The sequence below is a fragment of the Balaenoptera borealis genome, assembly GCF_965194805.1.
Source record: "Balaenoptera borealis genome assembly, chromosome: 2".
NCBI classification, from domain to species: domain Eukaryota; kingdom Metazoa; phylum Chordata; class Mammalia; order Artiodactyla; family Balaenopteridae; genus Balaenoptera; species Balaenoptera borealis.
The window spans coordinates 49,408,862-49,433,818 of record NC_138867.1 but is presented as its reverse complement, the minus strand read 5'-3'; the positions used below and the strand labels follow the sequence as shown (position 1 = coordinate 49,433,818).

The 24,957-nt window shown below is 38.9% G+C and overlaps 1 protein-coding gene across 3 annotated transcripts in view; it reads left to right on the top strand.

Moving 5' to 3' along the window:
- The window catches only part of ELOVL7 (ELOVL fatty acid elongase 7), a 69,945-nt gene extending 51,945 nt beyond the window's left edge, over window positions 1-18,000 (top strand). For 2 of the 3 annotated variants that reach the window (XM_082382468.1, XM_082382467.1), the window contains 6 exons: window positions 778-968; window positions 4,988-5,068; window positions 5,959-6,015; window positions 8,274-8,379; window positions 13,313-13,449; window positions 15,281-18,000. In XM_082382468.1, the coding sequence (XP_082238594.1) occupies window positions 778-968; window positions 4,988-5,068; window positions 5,959-6,015; window positions 8,274-8,379; window positions 13,313-13,449; window positions 15,281-15,490 (782 nt within the window). In that variant the 3' untranslated portion in view covers window positions 15,491-18,000. Of the gene's footprint in view, window positions 1-777; window positions 969-4,987; window positions 5,069-5,958; window positions 6,016-8,273; window positions 8,380-13,312; window positions 13,450-15,280 lie in introns of those variants that run through there. The other variant, XM_082382469.1, reaches the window with a different exon arrangement.
- The last annotated feature ends 6,957 nt before the right edge of the window (window positions 18,001-24,957 follow it).

Sequence of the window (24,957 nt, the reverse complement as noted above, 5' to 3'; positions counted from 1 at the left end):
CCATGTGAATTTCTTTTTTGCATGGTTGTGAGGCTAGTACTTTTTTGTTTGTTTTTGTTTAAAATATCAGATTGGTTAGCCCACATTTTGGACACCTAGAACCCACATTTTAGATACTTAAATGATGCTAAAGCCCCTTTCAATTGTATGATACAGTATACAGAAAACTTTCCCCCAGTTTTCTTGGGGAAAGAAGAAAGTTAAGAAACAGCAAACGCAAACATATTTATATATATAAAAGCATGTCTGGATGGAGAAACTCTAACATGTTACTAGTCGTTATAGACAGATGATAAAAGTTTGCTGGGTGTCTTCTGTTCTCCAGATTCAACTGTGTACCCCTGGTAGAATGACCAGGGTGAACTACATCCATGGGCTTGCTCCCCTGCCCTCTGGTTTCTGGTTGAGTTCGGCGACTGGAGAGAGAGGGAGGAGGGTGAGGCTGGGGTATTGATTTCCCTGGCCCCTTATTTGCAGGATTGCCCTGCTGGCTGAACCCCTCAACTGAAGGTCACAGCTCCTCACCAGAAGGGCTTCTCCATATGGCTCTCTCCTGGGTTCTGGTAACCACTACCTCCTTTTGCCCTTTGAGCCTCACTGTTTTGAGCTCCATCACAATCCCTGGTGATTTCCCTTGGCACATCCTAAAGATAGCAGTGATCACTGACCAAATAGTCCACCGTCAGCGTTAGGATCTAGGTGCTCACTTAAATGCTGGTTACTGTCAGTTGTCTCTTGGCTAAATGGTTGTGCACTTACACCTTGTTTTTCTCTTAGATCCAAGAGTTGAAGACTGGCTCCTCATGTCCTCGCCTCTGCCACAAACCATCATCCTGGGACTCTATGTCTATTTTGTCACATCCCTGGGACCAAAGCTCATGGAGAATCGAAAGCCCTTTGAACTCAAGAAAGCGATGATAACGTACAATTTTTTCATAGTACTCTTTTCTGTGTATATGTGTTATGAGGCAAGTGTCTTCAGTATTCCTAACGGGAGAATTTTGCCTGAGTCTTTATGTTTGTCTGTCATGATGTTTCTTGTTATGACTGTAAGGGTAACTCTCCAAGATTTAAGAAATTTCAGAAACTTAGCTCACTAGAGTACGTGTTTGGCAAAAAATTGTTATATATAGACCAGATATTGAACTCCTTAGAGGATCTCAGTATAGTCTGCCTCACAGGTGGTGAGAAAAATTAAGTCCAGGGACTTGCACCCAGTTAGCCATAAAAGATGATTGAATGAATCCATAAATGTTAAATTTTAAGGAAACTCAGAGTTGGAGAAATTAGATAACTTACCCAAAGTAGTGTAGCTGGTAAGTGGAGGACTGATATTTGAATCCAGGTCGGTCTGACACCAGAGCTCATCCTGACTCTAATGAGTTGACATCATCATGGTAGCAGCTTTGGGTTCTGCATACCCTGATGACCTATTAGGTGGTAGACTGTTTGGTTTGATTTAGCTGGGCTTTGTGGGGGACAGAGAACTTAGACTCATACAAAGCAATAGGTGAGGGAAGCTGTCCCTTAACTGTCAATAAGAGAGGTGGAGAACTTCTAGGACCCAAAAGCAGACTCATGAATTCTCTCTCTCCCCTCTGCTGATTACAAGGCTCAGCCACCCTCCCTTACCTGCTTTGCTGGGATTTCTTGCTTCTCTTCCAATGCTGGCTGGCTTCCTCATCCTATTCTCCTTACTTACTTCCTCTGCAGCATAGGCTATGCTTCCTCACAGCTGCGTCCCAGGAGGGCCTCGCATGACCTCTCCAGCCTCTCTAGACACCATGGCCTCTGCACATGCATCCTTCCAACCTGATTCCTGCCACGGATCCGCCTGATCAGATCACCTTAAATCTGCTCTGGCCTCATTTCTCACGGCCTTCCTGAAGTCTGGACTTCCTTTGCTGCCTTCTACTTTATTTCCAAAATTAACTCACAGGTCACCTTACTGTCCTTTCTGGAGCATAAGCAACTGAAAGGGAAGGAGTAATAGAACAGAGCTAGGGAGCAGAAAAAATACATGCTTTGGGCAAGTTATCAGAGATAGGATATCGCCTACTGTAGGACAGTGCTAAGAACAGACCTGGAAGCCAGGAGACCAGGGACTAGTTAGTCCCAGTTGCACTACTAACTAGCTACCTGATTTTGAACTAGTCATTTAAATTCTCTGGGCCTCACTTCTCTCATTTTATAGAGTCAGGATCGACCTTGTCTCTCAGATCCCTTTATGCTCTGTGTCTGATTGTACCATTGAATGTGATGTCCCCAAATATATTTCTCTGGAAGGAATCCAGTTATAACCAGTAAGTTTTGGTTTCTATTTTAGCAATTACAACATAAAAGGTTTGAGAATGTCTGAATCTGAGAGTTTCTATCTCCCATTAACCAGTAATACTAGAGTAACTTATATGCAGTTTTGGGTTTTTTTACTTGCCAAATATAAATTATTACTCTTCTTTGTGAAAGCCTAAAATATAGACATATATGTCAAAAGCTCTGCAGGCTTTTGGAATGTTCTTAAACTTAATATCAGGAAAGCATTAAGTTCTACTTTCTGTTTAAACAAAGACTTTTGACAGCTGAGCAGCACGTCACCCCCAGGACACATTCAAACACATGGTTTATTGGGTGGGGCACGATTACATTTGCTCTACAGAGTGAACCTCTCTACTAGGGATGTTAGGGCAGATATGAATAAGGTGAGAGGAAGTACATCAGACTAAAGGAACCCACATGCCTCATTTTATAGTGATGGTTTGAGTGTGCTAGTTACTTGGCACCAGTCAAGAAATAAAGAGAGACCAGTGAAGACCCTGCAGAAGGCCACATCCCACAGCTTCTCGTGTTTGGTGCCGCACTTGTTTGGCGTAGGGTAGCATGGGGAATCAGTCATCCCCATCTGAGTGGATGGACTTAGAGTGTTACTTGCATCAGTCAAAAGTGAGTCCAAGGGCTTCCCTGGTGGCGCAGTGGTTGAGAATCTGCCTGCCAATGCAGGGGACACGGGTTCGCGCCCTGGTCTGGGAAGATCCCACATGCCGCGGAGCCACTGGGCCCGTGAGCCACAATTACTGAGCCTGCGTGTCTGGAGCCTGTGCTCAGCAACAAGAGAGGCCGCGATAGTGAGAGGCCCGCGCACCGCGATGAAGAATGGCCCCCACTTGCCGCAACTGGAGAAAGCCCTCACACAGAAACGAAGAGCCAACACAGCCATAAATAAATAAATAAATAAATAAAATATTAAAAAAAAAAAAAAAAGTGAGTCCAAGTGCAAAAGAATAGGAAGATGCTCACTGACAGATCAGGATTTTGTAAAACAGATTTAACTATTTCTGTACCACATTCCCTTGTTCCTTTGAGAAAATTCATTGACTTGTTTTTGTAAGATACTTTTCTCACCCATGAAATATGTCTTATACTTTTCTGAATCTTAATTCTCAAGATTTCATAATTTACCAAGTTAATAGTGTGATTAATTTATATTACAAATCAAGCTAGGAGCTAGTATCAATCAAAAAGGATAGTGTTTTTAAATACCACGGTCTAAGTAGTTTTTCTTTCTCCTTCGTTTCTTTTTACCATTAAAATGTCATTCTGATTATGCCTCATAAACTTTTGCCTTTAGAAGTTAATTTACTGTAAAGTTGTCATTTCAGCTTTAACAGTAATTAAAAGTGCATACTTGTAATGTAATAGAAAATGATATAATCCTTATGCTGAGAAAGAAGACATCCTAGGGAAGATGTTGGCATTTGTGAGAATAGGACTCCAGAGAAGAACTGGTCATATTGTCAGAACCCTAAATTAAGCCAACCATTTAATATAAATGTTAATTTTAAATTAGAACCCTTAGCTTTTCATTTTCAGATACTGTTTTAAAAGGAGACCTTCCGGGCTTCCCTGGTGGCGCAGTGGTTGAGAATCTGCCTGCCAATGCAGGGGACACGGGTTCGAGCCCTGGTCTGGGAAGATCCCACATGCCACGGAGCAACTGGGCCCGTGAGCCACAACTACTGAGCCTGCGCGTCTGGAGCCTGTGCTCCGCAACAAGAGAGGCCGCAATGGTGAGAGGCCCGCGCACCGCAATGAAGAGTGGTCCCCACTTGCCGCAACTAGAGAAAGCCCTCGCACAGAAACGAAGACCCAACACAGTCATAAATAAATAAATAAATAAATAAAAGAACGTGAATTTCTTTTAAAAAAAAAAAAAAAAAGGAGACCTTCCCACCGTCAAGACTGAAAGAATGTCAATGTAATCTTTGAGTTAAGGTCCAGATCTATCAACAATAGGCTTTTTCTTCTCACCACTAGCCTAAGGTCACTTCGTGGGTGTGTTGGAATTAAGGCTTGCCAGACTGCACTTTCTTGTTAGTATTTTCATCTCTTATTTGTCATGTGAATCCAAAGCAGAAGTAATACGTGAGTCTTGTATTTGGTCGATCTTGATTTAAAAGCTATGGACTATCACTTCACGTTACATCCACTAGTCGAGACAGGAAAAAGCCAGTTGATGCAGCCATCGGATGAGTACATTGAGAAAGTTGCTTTGCTCATTTATTTGTTGACTAATTGCAAAGGCTGGAAATTATCAGAAAAGACTGATTTCAGACTTAGTCACCCCTTTGAGAGTACACAAACATATGCACAGGCACATAGAGATGTACATAAGGTCAAGCACTTACCAGTATTTGCTGTTCAAACAAAACATTCCTAGTATTTTGTTCTCCACTATATTAGAATAATCATTCCAAGAAATAGCCATTTTAGTTAGTACACAGTTTATATAAATGTGACTTTACAATTTTGAAAACTCCTGATGCTTTGATATCAAGCGAGTTCCTGGTTTGTAATTGTTCTAGCCCGCCTTCCCCTCTGCACTGACTGCTGACTCAGCTGAGAATGTAATGAAGAGGCATACTCAAAACTACCTTCATTGTAGCCGTTGAGCAAATATTTCCTTCTTTAACATGCATGTGCTCTCTTGCAGTTTGTGATGTCTGGCTGGGGTACAGGTTATTCCTTTCGATGTGAAATTGTTGACTATTCACGCTCGCCTACAGCATTGAGGGTAAGTTTCTTTTTGGAAAAACTTGTAACACAAAATCAACGTTAAAACTTTTTGGGCTCTATTTGTAAACACTGAATGTGAAATCAGAATGAGTAAATGACTCAATTATCAGAATATATGTGTTGAGAAAAAAAGCTAATAATTACAAGAAAAAAATCAAAGAAATTCAGGTGTGTAATTTTCTGTAAAATGAAAACTGGTGCTTTTTCTTTTGAATTTCTTGGATTTAAAAGTAAATTTATGTCTGGTTCCTCAAAAAACAGAATTACCATATGATCCAACAATTCTACTTCTGGGTATATACCTAGAAGAATTGAAAGCTGGGATTCAAAGAGGTATTTGTATGCCAGTGTTGATAGCATTCTTCACATTAGCCAAAAGATGGAAGCAACCCACATGTCCATCAACGGATGAATGGATAAACAAATAGTGGTATATACGTACAATGGAATATTTTTCAGCCTTAACAAGGAAGGAAATTCTGACAACTGCTACAATGTGGTTGAGCCTTGAGGACATTATGCTAAGTGAAATAATCTAGGTACAAAGGGACAAACAAATACTGTATGATTCTGTTATACGAGGTACGTAGAGTAATCAGATTCAGAAATAGGAAGTAAAATGGTAGTTGTCAGGGGCTGGATTCACCAATGGGGACTTACTGTTTAATGGGTACAGAGTCTCAGTCCTATAAGAGGAAAAGAGTTCTGTGGATAGATGGTGGTGATGGTTGCACAAGAATGTGAATGTACTTAATGCTACCAAACTGTACACTCTAAAATGGTTAAGATCGTAAATTTTATGTAATGTGAATTTTGCCAAAATTAGAAAAAATAAAATTTTCTTCCATGTAAAAATAAATAAATTCATATCTATGTGTGTTTCTGCAGATGGCACGCACCTGCTGGCTTTATTACTTCTCCAAATTTATTGAGCTCTTAGATACTGTGAGTATGTAATCACCACATTTGGTAAATGTTTGATGTTTCAATGAAAGCAATAAACTGTGAGTGTTCAGTTGCCTTATAACTTTGGTTATCTCTCTTCCTCAGGCAGACCTCATATTATCTTTTACTTTTTATTATCAGTTATTTTAGAGAATAGGATAAACTTATTTTTCAGTCTTTTGCAAATGCCAAAATGTTTTCTTTTATATCTACCACCTAGTTAAGATAAGAATGTAACTAACACATACACTACAAAGCTATGTCTCTATATAGCTGGATGACAGTTGTTTTGTGAAGCAAGTTCAAGAAGGAAAGAGCAGAGAATATGTTGCCTTTGGTTCTTTATAACAAAGCACTGTGTCATCCATACTCCTTTAAGAGGATAAATGCTTCAAAATTCATAAACTTACACTAGAATGTTAGCTTATCCCTGGAATATCAGTAATTTTGGTAACATCAAAACTATTTCCATCTGCCTTTCTGAAGTCCATGTTTACTGGTCTTCTCCCTTCCTGAGTATCAACTCTGACTTTGAGTGACTAGGCCTGGGAAAAGCAAGTGCCATGGATTAGGATCCATGATGAGAGGAGAAAGCCATGCACCTCTATTTCCAGAAACAAAGGAAAGCTGGCTATTTATTTTATTTTTGTGGCATGTGGATCTTATTTATCTGGAATCAGTGCGGGGCCTAAGACTGACACGTGTTTTCTCTCTTTAGAATATATACCACTACATTTCTGGTAGCAAATTTCAACATGCTTTACCTTCTCAGCTGGCTACACATAATGTTAGAATTAGAAAGGAGAATTTAGTGAGTGTAGAATCCAGTGGTTCTCAAACTTTAGCATGCATTAGAATCACCTGGAGGACTCATTATAAACACGTGTGCTTGGACCCCACCCTCAGACTTTCTGATTCAGTAGGTGTTAGATGGGGCTCAAGAACTTCCATTTCTATCAAGTTCTCAAGTGCTGTTATTGCTGTTGGTCCAGGGTCCACACTTCAAGAACCCCTGCCGTAGTCCAGTGGTTCTCAACCGCTGTGGTGCTGGGGACCTAACTGCGTTAGAAAACAAAAACCTGGGCCTCACCCCCAGAGATTTGGTGTCAGATGGTCTGGAGTTAGAGACCAGGCATGGTTATTTAAAAACAAAAAACAGACCTTCTTGGTCATTGTAATATGCAGACAGGGTTGAGAACCACTGACCTAGCCTGGAGCACTAAATCTGAAGAGAAATGGAAGCCAGAAAGTTACAAGACTCGTCCAGAGGAATGCCGCTACTGACTAGGACTAGGACCCCAGATTGCTGGTTTATGGCTTTTTCTGTTGCACCGTGTTGCCTTCCTCCACGTGCATAAGCTAATGCATTTTGACTTCATTGTTCCTGCTTTGCATGTTCTCAGTTTCAGCTTCCATAAGGAAACTTACTGCTCTGTGTTCTTCCCTGAACCACATTTCTCAACTACTCTTAGGAATGTTTTTGTTTCTGCTACTGTGTTTAGTCTTATACTTAGAAGTCTAACTCATCACTGGTCTTCTGCATTTTGAATATTTTTGAACATTTAATTCTGCTTTTGAATATTTTTTTGAACCCTCCCCCCTCCACAAAGCCTTCCTATTCTACCTCTTTGTTTGTCGCTTCTGTAAACCACTGGATACATTCAATCTGGATGGTGCCTTTGTTGCCCTTCTCATTTTTCCTAAGCTGCTTTGCTTTCTTTTCCACCCTACTTCCCCAATTAACTCTTCAAGTATTTCCCTCTTCCTCTTTCTTTAATAATAATTTGCTAACTTCTGATTTGCTACAAGTCCTCTTTTAGTTTGCTTAAGCCATTATCTAAATTGGTAGGATGTGTTAGGGAGCAGTGTAGAAATTCAGCCCTAGGACTTAAAAGTCTCTGCTTCCCCATATATTTCAAAATCCACGTGGGTTTTTTTTTTTTAAACCAATAACATTTTTTCAATAATTTTTGGTCATATTCTTCACTTTATATCTTTGATTTTTAAATCTTCATTCAATATCTTTTCACCTTTTTATTGATTCTTGCATGACTAGGCATCGTACCTAAGTTCTCTCATACGTATTAGCTTTTGAGCTGCCTCTTGGAGAATCAGCTGCTTCTATAGGCATTCTGTAAGGCAACTCTTTCAAAGCACATTATGACGTGGAATAGTTTGCACTTTGCCAATAGTTTTGTAACACTAGATAAATTATTGCATGATTTTATATGAACTTGATTTTCTTTAAATTATTTCAGATCTTTTTTGTTCTGCGTAAGAAAAGTAGTCAAGTGACTTTCCTGCATGTCTTCCATCATACCATCATGCCATGGACCTGGTGGTTTGGAGTCAAATTTGCTGCAGGTAGCCAAGGGAGAGTTGGGATCATGTGTTATAATTGATTACGTTTCTGTATGCTATAAGCATAAATTCTGTCCTTAAATGTGATTTAAAAGAATCTCAAAACATCGAAGAATCACTTTGATCAAACTTCTGACTTTCATTAATTATCTGAAACATAAACATAGGACTCCTAACTAGATCTCCCCTCCACCCCCCAATACTCTTTAATATGTAAGACCTTTGGGTATATAGTCTTCTACACATATCCTTTAGTTGTTTTGTTTGGATTTTATTCTTTTCCTATATAGTTCGGTAACTATTGTTAAATAAATAATTAACAAACAAATAAAATGGCAAAATCCTTGGTTTTATAGGAATATAGTTAGATAACTTATTCCTTGTGTGTTTCCAGGAAGTTAGAATGTTTATCTCAAGTTCCATGTCTTCTTTGCTTTCAAATTTTCAAAAACTGATACACGTCCCAGCCCCTAACAACTCTGTAAAGATGTGTCAAATTGCAGTTGTCCCACCTTCCCTAAACATCCTACCATAGTAAAGGATGTTTTGATATTGTTTTTTAGGTCAAAAATAGTTTAACTCAAAAGCTTGGCAAACAGGTTCTTTTGTTGGTTTTGATTTTATGCTTCTGAACATCTAGAATATGAGAAAACAGAGAGGTAAGTAATTTTACCTATCCTAAATTTTTAAATAAGTGATACCCTGAAGGATATAGTCTTACTAGCAAAAGTTGTTTGGCGGATTTATGTATGCTAGTTTCTTCAATTTAAGAAGTCTTCATATAGGCCTGCAGCCCATACTAGACAAAGCTTTAACGTTTCTGTGAAGAGCTCAACTCTATTGGGCATTCTGACTTGGTAAGACTAAAAGGAAAGAGAAACCACAACTGAGGAACTCTTGTTTGAGTTTTAGACTCTCTAGGCATGGGGAAAAATTCTGCATGTCTCAGAGCATGAGGGGACATGGATAAGCCAGTGGCTAGAAGAAGATGGCAGAACCTAGGGGAGCTGGAAGGGCTGTCCCTACCTTGGCCTAAGGGCATCAGATTTTCCAGCATGTAAAGTAGCTCCTTGCCCAAAATTGGCATTTATCTGTTGAGGATTTTTTTTTAAAGGAAATGTAGTTGTTTTTCTTATAATGTATATGTGTTAATTTAAAAATTTAACTCACATTATAACAAGATAGTCTCATCTGTGTCCATTTCACAAATTGAAGGTAGTTATATTATTTAATCTCCATTATTTTTCTTTGCTTTCTATGTTTTTATTTTCTCTCACATGTATATTGTGCCTCTCAGTTCTTTCTACAGTGCTATTTCTTAACACTATTTTTTTTGGTGAAAATTAAAAAATACCTAAACAACCAGTAATAGAATGGTTATGATGTCTTGTGTTTATAACTGTGAAATGCAATGATATTGAAAGACATTTAGCTCAAACTTTTGTTAAGCAGCTTGGCTCCTAAATTATCAGAAATAGATGACTATTCTTACTATTCTGTTTTTAAAGTATGCTAGACAAGGTGTTTTCACACCCTTAGAACTTATTTATTCAGGTTTCTTCCCTGAGACAAGATTATTCTATTACAACACTGAAAAATAAATATAGATTAAAAATATATAGGAAGACAATACCCCCAAAACAGTGATTTAGAGAAATCGACACAAAAGTGGTCTCCCTCTCCTTCTTTATCCATCTCTGCATTTTCTAATTTTTCTAGTTTGAATATCTGTTGGTTCTATAATGGGAAAAAAAAATTTTATTTGTAGAATAGAGTTGAGCATTTTTCTAATTTCTCTCTTTGAGTCCATTGATAGTCTGGTTTCCATTTAAAAAACAAGCAGTGCTTTCAATAATGAACATTTAAACATATAATATTCCCAATTTTTCAATGTTACCATGTACATTAAGCACTTTGTAGTGGATTCATTGTCCACACCTCAATTCCCCTTCTGCTTTACAAAATGTAAGTGGTAGAAAATAATGTTTTCTTCTCTCTCACATGTTCCATGAGTTGGCACTTCTGCTCAGTCTCATGTGTGGAACCTAGTAAACACTTGTACAGCACACCTGATATCTATTCAGTGACAAGCACAACAAGAGCTGAGGTATTCCCAGAAGCATGGTGTGGCATTGGCTTTCATTCCTAGAATAAAACTGTCCAGTTTAAACTGTCCTTTCAAAAACTTGAGCACAGCTGATCTCTATCTAGTATTTAATTTCCTGTTTGCCTATTGTACTCCTCCCTGGGATAATAGCAATCCAGCTTTTCTTTTGAACGTGATGGAAATATTTCTGAGGCAGGTTTTTATATTAATTATTTATATACTCCCTCCCAGAGATATGGAGAGTTGTGATAATTACCCAGGTGGTTCCTTTATTTTTTTCCAAACCAAAGGAGTAAAATGTGATGGTACTAATTATAATTCATCCTGAGATGTTTGCTTTTCAGAACTATTATAAAGAAGAAAACAAGCTTAGAAAATACTTGATTAGAAAAGCCTTCCAAAGAAGATATGAAAAGCATTACTACTTAAAATGTGATTGTTCTGTGAACAAACATTGAAATAACATCAGAAAATAATCATTACCAGAGAAAATAAGCAAGTTAATTTGATTTGATAGCTTATTTTGATCAGTAACCCTTACTAAACACTCTTAGCTACACTAGTGCTTTGTTAAATTCCTGTCCGTAGGAGCCTCATTTTAGGACATTTAAATGGTGAAAGTTTCTGAATGGAAAATAGAACTCTTCTACCAAAAAATGGGAGAGGTGTCTTAGTGAGAAAGGCTCAGTCTAATGTAGTCCATTATCAAGCGTGAAATAGATTTCCTGTGTATATGTAATTGTGAGACAAATGGACTTGAGAGGTATTTGGCTTGTCCCCATGTTAAGCAGCTTGACTCCTAATCTATTCTATTTTTAAATCATCCTAGAAAAGGTGTTTTCATACCATACTAATTTATTTATTCAAGTTTCTTTTGGGAAATAAGACTAATCCAAATGTAAATAATAAAAGCTGGGAGGTTGTTAATAAGCTTCATTAATTCAGTTTCTTCTGACTTGAAATTTGTGATAATTACAGGATTAGCTGAAATTTGATTTACTTATTTAGGAGAGGAAAGTTTATGAAGCACAGTATAGCATAAAAGAGACTTTAGGGGAATATTTAAACTACTTAAAAGTAATTATTTAAAACAGGTTATTTTAAGGGTGTACTTTGGCAGTGGTAGTATTTAGAAGAATCTAGCCTTGCTGCAATTATGAATGATTTTTTTTAAAAAAATAATTATTTCTTCCATGAAACAGTTTTTATGACATTTCTCCTTAGAAGATTGTGGTTGAAGTAATAAATTTGTATTTTGCTTTAAACTTTCTATAACTCATAGTGTTCATGAATTCAGTCCTTCCTCTAACATAGTTAGGCAAATCTGTGAGGTTTTGCTTAATTTCTGAAATTAAAGAATATTAGAATAAATAAAATAGCATATTTTGGAGAAATATTTAAATTCTAGGTCAGCATTACTAAGCTGAATCAGGCTGTGCATAGAGAATGAAGATTCTTCAAGATTGTGCATCTTAGGAAAGAGACACTAGGGAAGAGTTTTGGTTTTTTTCCCTACGATCAACTGAACACTCTGTTACCCCTTCCACTGTACTACTGATCCAGCTAAAGACAATTGTAACAATCTTTGCCTGTATTCCCCCCAGGGTCCTTTTCTTCTGTTCTAAATTGAAAGTGATCAGTGGGAGATGTGGTGAGATTAGAAGAGGAAAACCAGGATAGGAAGGCACAATTGATAACAGTCAAATAGAAGCAGTAAGGAAAGATGACTTAACAATTAGTGTTTATTTTGGAAAAACAATGATTGATTAGAGCAAACTTCGCACGGCTTGGTAATGAAAGCCAGTGGTTTTACTGCCAACATTTTGTGGCACTTGGACTTCCCTGGTGGTTCAGTGGCTAAGACTCCACGCTTCCACTGCGTGCTGCAGGGGAACAGGTTGGATCCTTGGTCAGGGAAGTCCCGCATGCCACACGCAGTGCGGCAAAAAAAAAAAAAAAAAAAAAAAAAAATGGTGGCACTAAAAGTATTTATGGAAAACTATTGAGAATGGAAAAAGTTAATTTGATTCCACACAATGTTATGTAAAATAATATTCTTAGAGGCTTTATTCATAATAACCCAAATTGAAGACAACACAAATGTCTTTTAATGGGAGGATGGATACATTGTGATGCATTCATATCACGTAATACTACACAGCAATAAAAAGGCAATCACATGGTTGAATCTTAAAAACAGTGTGTTGACTGAAAGAATGTGGCCACAAAGAATACATCCTGTGTAATTCTGTTTATATGAAGTTTTGTAACAGGCAAAACTAATAGTTGATGCTGGAAGGCAGAATAAAAGTTACATTGGGAGGTGTACATTCTTGGAAGGGGCACACGGGAACTTCATGTGGCATCAGCAATGTTCTATGTCTTGAATTTGGCGGTGGTGACATAGGTGTGTACATATGTAAAAAATCATCAAGTTGTACACTTAAGATTGGTGTACTTTGTGTGCTTTATATATGTTAATTCTCACTAAATATGAATTTGATTACTATTACTTAGCAATATGTTATATTTAAAAGGAAGTCAACTTGGTTTGTTAAAGTAAACCCAAATCAGAAGACTATTTTAAGGTTAAGATATCACAGAATAAAGTCATGCTAATTTATTTTACAAGATTTGTATTTTAGTTTTACTAACTGGATGTATTATCCAGCTCCCTCTCATTTTATAGCTATTTAACAAGAGTGATATTTCGTATATATTTTTCTTCCTACTAAAATTAAAGAAATAATTTTACTAAAATTTCAGTTCAGACAAAAATATGTCTCATTTTAAGGAACGGTGCCCCTATTTTACAATATTTTTTTCCAGGTGGTTTGGGAACATTCCATGCCTTTCTAAATACAGCTGTACATGTGGTCATGTATTCCTACTACGGACTGTGTGCATTGGGGCCAGCCTACCAGAAGTATTTGTGGTGGAAAAAGTATTTGACATCATTACAGCTTGTGAGTAATTAATTTTCTTTAAAACCAGATACGAAACTAAACTGGAGTCCCTTGTCTTCCTTACGAATGAGGATACTAACTAAAGAGCAAAGTTTACAAAGCACAGGGATATAAATTGTCTCTGGCCTCTTATGGCATCCCATCATTGTCCTTTCTTTGTTATGTGAACTTTTGTCAGGAACTTTATTGAAAGCAAAGCATATTCGGTAGCCAAGAGGCTCAGACAATTAAACTAGCGTGTGTATCTTTATACCATCTTTATACTATTTTATGCATTTATATAAAATAAAAATATTTATGTTCAAAATTATGTGAACCTCATTATACATAATATTAAATTAGAAGTTAGACATTCCATATTCTAGATCTAAATGACCTTGAGGGAATTGAAGTTTGAGAGGATTATGAGCCTTTCTGTGTGCCTGCCTATCTAGTCCTAACATTTATAAGTCTATTTTTCCTCCAACTAGTATAAGTACTGTGGGAATTAAAGGTGTCGAATGGTGGTGTAATATACATATTGACAAAAGTGACAACACCCTAAATAACCAACCGTAAGGAAATGAAGAAGTAAATTATTTTAATTCCTGCTTAGGAATATTACAAAGTCATGAAAATTATTCACAAGTCCTTTCCTTTTAAGCATTTTTTATGATTGTAAAGTAATATATCCTCATTGCAGAGAAATTAGAACATCTATACTGCATGTAGAATTTTGTATCAGGCTTTTTTTTCACTTAACATACTCTTAAATGTTGTAGAAACTTTTTAATAATGTGGAAAAATACTTATATAGCAAAAGAATACATGTTGTTCATTATTTTTTCAAATATGTTGATAATATTTACACAAACACACCTGCATAGAATGTTGAGGATGCTGCTTACGCTTTCTAAGGTTTCATTTTCTCGTCTGCAAAATGAGAGGAATAATTGTATCGACTGCACAGGAATGTTCTAAAAGTTCCTTAAGATAATGCAAGGAAAGCTGATGATTACAACAGGAACAATGTGAAAATCTTAACTATGGTTATAACAGGATAGATTGTGGGTAATCATTATTTTTTTTTATGTATAGATTTTTATTTTCCCAAATTTCCACAGAACGCATGTTGCCTTTTAATCATGAGAAAAAATATATCCAAAAAATCTGGATGTTAGCCCAAAACATGTCCCTTTTAAGACTGTGTAGAATGTTCTAGAACACAGAGCCTTTGGGCGTCACTAGGAGGGTCACCAATGCTCTCTCACCCCTTGCAGATTCTCTGCTGCAGTTGGCAGATAGGATGTATTTTTTATCTATGACGGTGGAGGACCGGTGGCAGATATGAGGACTTAGCGATGCTTTGGCTCCTACAGAATAAGCCGGGCTCTAATTGGAATGTTTTTATTCCCCTCCCCACCAACGGAAATATCCAGTCTAACAACAGGACAGAATGTTTGAAATCAAACTGCCCTAGAAAATTAGGCCATAAGGTAGTGGTCCTGTATGCATTTCATCAGTCAAGGACTCAAGTCAGAGACTGATGGTTCTCTGAGTGTGAAAGGGCTGCTGCACTGCCCTGCTCCAGGGACATTTACGTAGCTCCCCCTGGAGCGGTGCCCTTTGGCAGGACTGAATAGTGGTTCCAAATTCCCATCTGCATTTTGACATTGTTCCACCCACTGTCACTCCCATAGAGGCTAGATTGAAAGATAAAATTCCCTGTCCAACAGTAGCCTAGATGTGGTTGGAGAGTGTTTAAACATAAGCAGACAAAGAATGCATTAAATAATTGCTCCATTGTGACTCTTCGTAGCTAAACAGTACTTTTCATTCTTCCGTCCGTTAGGTCCAGTTCGTTATTGTCACGATACACATAGGCCAGTTCTTTTTCATGGAGGATTGCAAGTACCAGTTTCCAGTCTTTCTGTACATCATTATGAGTTACGGGTGCATCTTTCTGCTGCTCTTTCTCCATTTTTGGTACCGTGCTTACACCAAAGGTCAGAGGCTACCCAAAACAGTGAAAAATGGAGTCTGCAAAAACAAAGATCACTGAAATTCCAGCACAGCATAAATCTATGAATAAGACTGATATCTTGTCTTCCTTGACAATCAAGAGATATTTCCATGTGCAGTGCATTTTGTATATTTTTCAAAACCAAGAGCTTGTATTTTTATGATAAGTTATTGGGGTTTCTGATATTTGAGAGCCCAAAGCTCCCAGATAACAGTCTTCTGATAATTAGAGCCTAAAGCAGCCAGTTTTTCAGCTGCTTTTAAACCTAATCTAAAGGTTTTATTTAACACATTTTGTTAGATTGAAAGAAGGATGTGAAACAGTATAGTACTCTTCAAAGAAGTCCAGTATAGATGAAAAATATCGTTAGATATTTTGAGCACGGACAGAGATTCATGCCGTACAGTAGATTCCTTCTGTCGGGTCTGGAAACCTTTAACTGTGGGCTCTGGCTTTGTTGCTTGTTGACTATATTCAGAAGACACTGTATTTACTCTAAACTTAAATTCCCATTCTAAAGAGCTAATAGGGTGAACGTTAAGTGTATTTTTGATCAGTTATCATTTAAAATCACTAATGGTAATTTTTAATGGATCTCTTGAGTAGCTGGCACCAGTTTTGCTTGTAAGACTTCCTCACAACGCTTTTGTTGTGTAAACTGTTTAAAAGTGACAATCCTTTAGGGTAGTACATTGATGCACTTGAAACTAAGGTTAAGTTATTATTTTGAAAACAAGATGATTTGTTCTGATGGCTTAATGAACACTTTGCTATTACTGTTTTGCAATGAACTTTGTATATTTCGGGAAAGAGGTGAATTTGTCAATGGAAAAAATAGTCATCTGTAGTATTGTAATGTCACTTTCTCATATCATGGTTTAAAGGATTATCTTGGTTAAATATATATTGGTTAGATGTGTAAATGTTCATATCATTGGCACACATGAAATGATTTTAGACCACCCAGGGATGGGTTAAGAGTGGCTTGTGAAGCAACTGGAAGCAAATGGTGGCACAGAGATTATCCAGGGAAGATTTGGTGATAAGGGTCTCTCTTATAACGAGAACAAGCAAGAGAGAGACTGTATAATAGTTATTGTTATAGATTCACTGCATGGAAAAGCATTTTCCAGAATTATGAATTAATTAACAGCCTGGAATTCTTTTTTTCAAACTTATAAACTATATAATGAGGGACTGAAATTCATTTTGCATAGCTCTCGTTTCTTTAAAATTGCTACTTTCTAAAAGTCATATTTTCTTGTTGGAGAACCCAACTACTGATCAGTAGAGTTTTGCCCAAGAAACAGCAGTATTTGGACATTTCTGAATTTTTCCACAGTGTTTTTTTTCTTGTTCTATTTTACTTGATTTTGAAGGATTGCTTATGCTTGTATGACTATAAGCAATTAGTACCCCAGTAATTGTGTAACACACAGTGATACTTATTGTACAACAAAGCCTGAATTTTTACCAACTGTAAACTCCTAGAGTTAGGTGTCTCCCTCCTAATCCATTAATCTGTACCATGGCCTTTTCTCTTCACACTCAGCAGATTAGTAAGGTTATTTGCCTTTAGTGATTTCACTTGCTTACAATATGAGAATTTGAGGGTTGATAAAAGGGGAGATTTCATTTTTCTTTAATAAATAGTAAAGAACAGGAGAGCAAAGCTAAAAGAAACAGCAGCCCTAATTTATTTCTCTGTGAGAGTCTCAGGGTTCCTTAAGTGTTTTCCTATTTTTCTCTTCAAATCCAGCCTGTGCTAAAATGAGGAGGTATGGTAGATGCTGTTACACATACGCACAATTCCCAAAGACCCCAGTAGGGTAAAGACCAAAAGGAAGCAAAACTAAAAGAAGAGAAAACAGGAGAGTTTGTTTCTTCTCTTGCATACTTTCTGCCCTGCACTGTACAACCCCTCCTTGTCTCCCTTTAAAAAGTCTTTAAAATGTTTGCTGTGCCTGTAAACTAACAGCAACGTGTGACAGAATCACATTCTACATTATATGAATAGGAATGGAGAGCTAGAATGTTACATGAAGAGAAATCACAGCTGGCAGAGGTAACCTCCGTATGAACATCAGCAGAGTAGAATGGGTATCACTGGATGTAGGATTGGATGGGCAATGTTTTATTAAACAGCTCTGTGGGTCACATAGAGTTTCTGTTGGAGTTTCATCCCACTTTTCAGGACTTCCTTGCCTTTGGGTTTGCTTACCTAACAAATAAAAAGGCCAGCTGCAAAATCTGGCTTATGACATAAAGCTCTATGAATCCTTTAGAACCTATATCTATATTACAAATAAATGCAAATGTAAAATTTTAATTATCTGTGGGACATTGCCATTTTAAAGTCTTGAGTAGAATTCTTAATTGAGCAGACTACATTGTTACATAAATTATAAGATTATGATGTTACATTTCTTCAATTATCCCTTATCTCTGTTAACTACTTTTAACGACTATGGAAAACTCTGTGGATACTGTCAAAGTTTGGGTTTGGTTTTTGGTGTGTGTATTATAATAAATTTGTGGTATCACATGTACATGTGTGTGTCTTTCATTTTGGAATCTAACTGCATATGTTTGCATGGATAGATGGTTTTTAATATGAATATTCATTTAACCAAATCATTTTACACATTTGTTGTACACTTGTTATGTTCAGAGCCCTGTGCTAGACATTAGAGTGATACAAAATACAAAGTTGCCTGCTGCATAGTTGGGACCTCCTGGAGCTTGCAGGCTGGCAGAGGAGATTATGTTACAGAGAAGTATATGATTGGTGCCATACGATTGAAAGTCGTGGCACTTAGCAAGCAGGTAGGCTCCATGAAGGTATTTAAATTTGGGTCATGTATTTAAGATGTGCACGTTGTCAAAATGGGGAGTGGGTTAGTGGGCAAAGTGTTCTAAGTGAAAAGAAATAACAACTCAAGGCCCAGGGGAAGGAAAGCATTAGGAAAGTGAAGGGAATGGCCAACAGACCAAATTGAGTGAGGCATCCTGTAGGTGTCACAGAGAGATGAGGCCAGTAGGGAGGAGGGCTCTGACACTGGAGATGTGCTGCTGCAGCATCTGCCCTTGATGCCCCAGGCAAATAAGAGCATTCAAAGATTTGGGGGAGAGGAGAGGTATGACCAAAGTGGTACCTTAAGAAGAGTCACCTGGTAGGGTGGGGTGGAGGCATGAGACACTAAAGACAGAGATAAATTAGTTGATTAGGGTGAGGGAAAGAGAGCTAGAATGTGTGACTGGAAAGAAAGAGGCTGATGTGAGAGAGCTTCTGATGGGAGAGTTGAATCTGACGACTGATGGACCAAGGATGAGATGTGCTGCACGGTTCAGAGAAGCAGTGTGGGAGTGTGGAAAGGAGGCTGAATCTGAAGCTGTGAGGCATGGATATTAGATGCCAAGTGACCTTGAACAAGCCAGTTAATCTCTCTCAGCTTGTTTCTTCATCTGTAAAATGAGAATAATAGTACAAGTTCTCCTTGCTGGATTGTTGTATGGCTTAAATGAGATAATGTATTTAAAAGCCTTCTGTAGTAACTGGTGAAAATATGAAGTAACATAAGCACAAAGAATACAGATTTACCAGATTTGAGTGGGGAGGAAAAGAAGGTGGATCCTTACCCAAGAGAGACCAAGGGTTTTGGTACCTCCACTTCAGGACGTAAGTATGTGTTGACTGGGGAGGAGGTGGGGACAAAAGTTTTTCTAGACGTTTCCAGCAGATGCAATCACAATGCAGCAGGCTCACAACATGTCCTGTTACACCAGCCTGCCCCAGAGAGAAGACCAGAGGGCTCTTACTTTTATGTGGCTAGCTGGGTGTGGTCACGGCTTTCACTGACAGCTGGTATCAGGTCAGCCTGTACTTGCACATATGGCCCAACAATCTTTACAAACTGCAACACCCTTATCATCTAAAAGAGCATTTGTGCCTATAGTTAAGCTGCAGCATTTTGAAAATATTGCTGTACCTTGTGTATATTCTAAAGCCGACAGGATTCAGTTAATTTAGGGGACAGTCTGGTTACTAAGAGAGAAGGCTTGGTACAAGGTAGTATTGGCTTCAAGTGCCCAGGCTGCCCAAGGGGACATTCTGTGCTTAGTACTTACAACTTCAGTAGGCATGATGTAAGCATCTGACTACCTGAACGTGAAGGCCGTGAGTGCAGACCTGCTGCCTTCTATCTTAAAAGCTGCACGAATCTTGGTCAGCGTGTCTTCTGCTTGCTTTGTGTTATTGTGCCCATGAATCTTTTCCTTTCTTTCTTTTTATCGTGCCAAATATCCTACTTCAGGCCCAAATAGTTTTGCCCAGATGAGAGAATTACCCTTGGTCTTTTTGCATTTTGACCGACTATAAGAACCTTTTATCCAACTAGGCTGCTTTCATGGAGGGGAGCTTGGTGCAGTGGCTGAGAGCACTGACTCTGGAACCAGCCACCTGGTCAGATCCTGGCTCTGTCACTTATGAACTGTGTGACCCGGACGACCTCTCTGTCTTAGTGTCCCCACTGAAAGTCAGAACCCTGGCACTACTTCCCTCATCAGTTCATTCTGGAGATTAGATGAGTTAATACAGGGAAAACTTTTAGGGCAGCGCCTTCCTTCTGGTTCAGACCAAAAACCTGAGTCATCCTCAACTCCTTCTCACTCAGCATCAAAGGCTTCCTCTTAAAGTATCACCAGAATTTGACCACTTCTGGGCCCTCATCATGTCGGCCTGGATTTCTGAAATAGCTTCTTCTCTGACTCACTGCTTCTGCCCTTGCCTCTCTACAATGCATTGTCTACATAGCACCCAAAGTCATCTCTTAACATAAATTGATCCTGTCACACTTATACTCAAAACCCGCCAATGGCATGTGATTTCACCCAGAGAAAAAGCCGAAGTCTCTACAATGGTCTACAAGGCCTTCCATGGTCTGTCTCCCCTGCCATTGCCCCTCAGTCCTCATCTCCCACTTGGCTCCCTCTGGCCCAGCCACACCGGCCTCCTTGTGTTCACTGGACTGTACGAGGCACATTCCCGAAATCTTAGGCCTCAAGGTTTAGCTTTTGCCTCTGCCTCGGGGGCTCTTGCCCTTGACTAAACCCCTCATTTCCCTCCAATCTTTGCTCAGATCTCACTTTCTCAATGAGGCAGGCCCTGCCTGCCCTGTTTACTATTGCAACTGGCACCTCACTTTGCCTTGCTCTCTCTTTTTTTCCATACAGCTCTTATTACCTTCTAACATGCTATACAGTGTGCTTAGTTATTATTTATATTGTTTATTGACTGTCTTTCTCATTAGAAAATAACCTCCTTGCGGGTAGACATTTTTGTCCGTTTTATTCACTGCAAGTGCCTAAAACAACGGCTGGCGTATTACAGGAACTCAAAAAATTTGTATTGAATGAATGCATGAAGCACCAAATAGGTGTTTGCTATTGTTACAGGTTCTCTTCCTCTGCTCACTTTTTACTGACTTATTCATTCATTCAACAACAGTTTTGTTTTTTTTTTAATAAATTTATTTATTTAATTTTGGCTGTGTTTGGTCTTTGTTGCTGCGTGCGGGCTTTCTCTAGTTGTGGCGAGCGGGGGCTACTCTTCGTTGTGGTGTGCGGGCTTCTCATTGCGGTGGTTTCTCTTGTTGTGGAGCATGGGCTCTAGGCGTGAGGGCTTCAGTAGTTGTGGCATGTGGGCTCAGTAGTTGTGGCGCACGGGCTTGGTTGCTCCGTGGCATGTGGAATCTTCCCGGACCAGGGCTTAAACCTGTGTCCTCTGCATTGGCAGGCAGATTCTTAACCACTGCGCCACCAGGGAAGTCCCAACAGTTTGTTAAATAGCTAGTATGTACCAGGTTTTGTGCTGGACACTGAGCATAAAAAACAAGTCAAATAATAGCAATCCCCACAGAGATTTACACTTGGATAGAGGGAGACAAACATGTAAACAAGTCAAGTGTTCCAGCTGCAAAAGTGGTGGTTTTTAATCTGCATAATGTAGGGACACAAAGGAGAGATAGTTCTCCCTGGCTGATGGCAGGACTCAGAAAAGGCTTGAAAGAAGTGGTAATATCATATGACTCATGAAAGATGAGGGCCTGTTTGTTAGACAGAAAATGAAGACAAGAGTGTGCCCAAAAGATAATTCCAGTCAAGAAAGGGAAAGAAATGGCCTGCATGAACTTGAAGGAAATGTGTAAGGTGAACCCAGTGTTTCAGCTTCAAGAGTGCAGGCCCAGGGCCAGGACTGACTGGGATTCAGGAAGAAGGAACACATGGTGAGTTGTTTTTGGCCATGTTGAGTTTGAGGGATATCCCTCCATCAAATCTTCTCCTTTTCCTCAGGAAGTAGTGTGATGACTGTTCTTTCAAGGAGCTAGGATGAGGAGAGGATAAAGGATGGTAGGCAAAGAAATGAGGGATTGAGGGAAATTTTTTTTAAAGAAGGAGATTGCATAAACATGTTTATTTCCTCTAGGGATGGCTTGAGGAGAAGAGTGAAAAGTTGCATAAATACAGTGGGGAATGGATGTGCCTAACCACAGCCACAGATGTCAAATATTTCCCAGCCTCCAGCAGGGCCCTGCTGAGTCTGGAGACCATACATCTGTAGTGGTCTCAATGTGCATAACTGTGTTAGCCCACGATCGTGTGGGCACAGAGAAGACTTACATAGACCAAGGTGGGGATTTGCAAGAAAGATGCAGCAGGACAAGGAAGGGAGGATGTTGAGAATGCCAGTAAGAGCAGATGAAGTGATGCATTATGGGAGCTGAAATCAAGATTCTCAAAGGACAGTGGTGCTTACTAAGCTCCTTATGTGTCTCATCTGGTAAAATCCTCACAATATCCCTATAAGATAGGTACAATAAGGAAGATACAGATAAGGAAATTGATGCTTGTAGCATTTAAGTAACTTGCCCAAGATCATGCAGTTATGAAGTGGTAGGGCTGGTATCAAACCAAATCTGCTTGATTTCAGAGCTCTTACTCTTAACCACTGTGCTATAGGGCAAGGAGGGGTTGATGGAATAAGGGAGTGAACTGATTTGTAAGTTCAACTAGGAATGATGAAAACCCAAAATAACAGTTACTTGAACAAGATAGAAATTCTTTCTCATGTAAAGTTCCAGAGATGTGCAGTCAGAGCTGAGTTGGTTACACTATAGTATCAAAGACCCAGGAACATTCTATCTGGTGACTCTGCTATATGTGGCTTCCACTCCATAGTTATCTCATGATCCAAGATGGGTGTTGGAACTCCAGCCGTTATATACACATTTCAGCCAGCATGAAAGAGGAAGAGGATAAGAGAAGAACTTGATCTCTCCATTTAAGGACAAATAACAAAAGTGGTAACTCATTGTCCAGAATTTAGTCATATGGGTCACAAGTAGCAGAGAGTAATCCGGGAAGTGTAGTTTTTATTTTAGGTGACTCTACGTCAAGCTAAAACCAGAGATTCTATAACTATGGAAGAAGAAGGTGAATGGGCGAGGGATGTAGGCTGTGGTCAGAAATTCAAAGTGTGGAGGTAGCACTGGATGGCTCTGGAAGTGAGAGACTGACATAGAAACTGTATGCTGGTTATTGGAATTGAACAGATGAGGAAGTGTTAAGCATGGGCTGGATGGGTTGTCCATGTGAATGTTGAAGAGCCTCACGATGATGAAGAATCTTGGGACACTTCTCTGGTAGTCCAGTGGTAAAGAATCCACCTTCCAATGCAGGGAACGCAGGTTTGATCCCCCATCAGGGAACTAAGATCCCACATGCCATGGGGCAATTAAGCCCGCCCCACAACTACTGAGCTTGTGCGCCTCAACGAGAGAGCCCAAGTGCTGCAAACTACAGAGCCCACGCGCTCCAGACCCCGCACACCACAACTAGAGAGAAGGCCGCGTGCCACAACAAAGAGCCCGTGCTGCAATGAAAGATCCCGCGCGCCTCAATGAAGACCCTGTGTGCCATGACTAAGACCTGGTGCAGCCAAAAAAATAAAAGAAAAATAAATAAATTAAAAAAAAAAAAGATGATGAAGAATCTTGGAATAAATGTTAGCCAGGTGACAAAGTGCTCTGAATAGGGAGGGGTATATGGCCAAGAAGACAATAGATGACAGTAATGAGAAAAGCAAAGTGATAAAAGCCTCAAAATCTGGGATATGCAGGAATTAGGTTCTTTTTTAAAATAAACTTCACAATAGTTTTAGATTTACAGGAAAAGTACAACGTTAGTACAGAGAATCCCATAAATGCTTACCCAGTTTTCCCAGGGACTTCCCTGGCGGTCCAGTGGTTAAGACTTTGCCTTCCAATGCGGGGGTGAGGATTTGATCCCTGGTCAGGGAGTTAAGATCCCACATACCTCGTGGCCAAAAAACCAAAACATAATACGAAGCAATATTGTAAGAAATTCAATAAAGACTTTAAAAATGGTCCACATCAAAAAAAAAAAAATCTTATATAAGTACGGTACATTTGTTACAATTAATGAGCCAATATTGATACATTACTATTAACTAAAGTCCATACTTTATTTAGACAGATTTCTTTAGTTTTTACCTAATGCTCCTTTCTGTTCCAGGATCCCATCCAAGATACCACTGCATTCAGTTGTCATGTCTCCTTAGGCTCCTCTTAGCTGTCATAGTTTCTCAGGCTTTCCTTGTTTTTGATGACATTGACAGTTTTGAGGAGTACTGGTCAGGTATTTTGTAGAATGTGCCTCTTTTGGAATTTGTCTAATGTTTTTCTCATGATTACATGTGTTGTTAGGTTTTAGAAGGAAGACAATAGAGGTAAAGTATCATTCTTTTATCATATAAATGGTACATACTATCACCATGACTTTTCACTGTTGATATTAACCCTGATCACCTGGTTGAGGTAATGTTACTCTTTTTTTTCTCCTTTTATACTTTATTCTTTGGAAGGGAGTGACTATGTACAGTCATACTTAAGGATACCCCCTTGAGGGCAAAGTATCTGCATAAATTATTTGGAATTCTTCTGCTTGAGTAAGTTACCTATTCTGTCCCACTTATTCATTCTCTCATTTATTTACAGTAGTATGGACTCATGAATATCTACTTTATACTCTGGGTTATAATCTAATACTACCTCATTTATTTTGTTGCTCAAATTCTTCCAGCTTTCACCACTGGGAGCTCTTCCAGGTGGCTCCTGTATCACTTTGACATATCTCTACTTCCTTACTTTCTGGCACTACAAGATGCTCCAGACTTATCTTGCATATTTCCTGCCCCAGTCCTGGAATCAGCCAATTCTCCAAGGGGCCCTGGTTCCTTTGACTGGAGAATGGTATTAGAAACCAAGAGCTGGCACCAGGTGTGCTCACTGCTACTGGGATGTCATTGCTTCTAGGCCCTATCAGCTGACAGAGCAAGGAAGTATATGTGTGTATACTAACCAGTGCATATGCATATATCTATAAATGTTTCTATATGTAACCATCTGTATCTATATTAAGATAAGCAT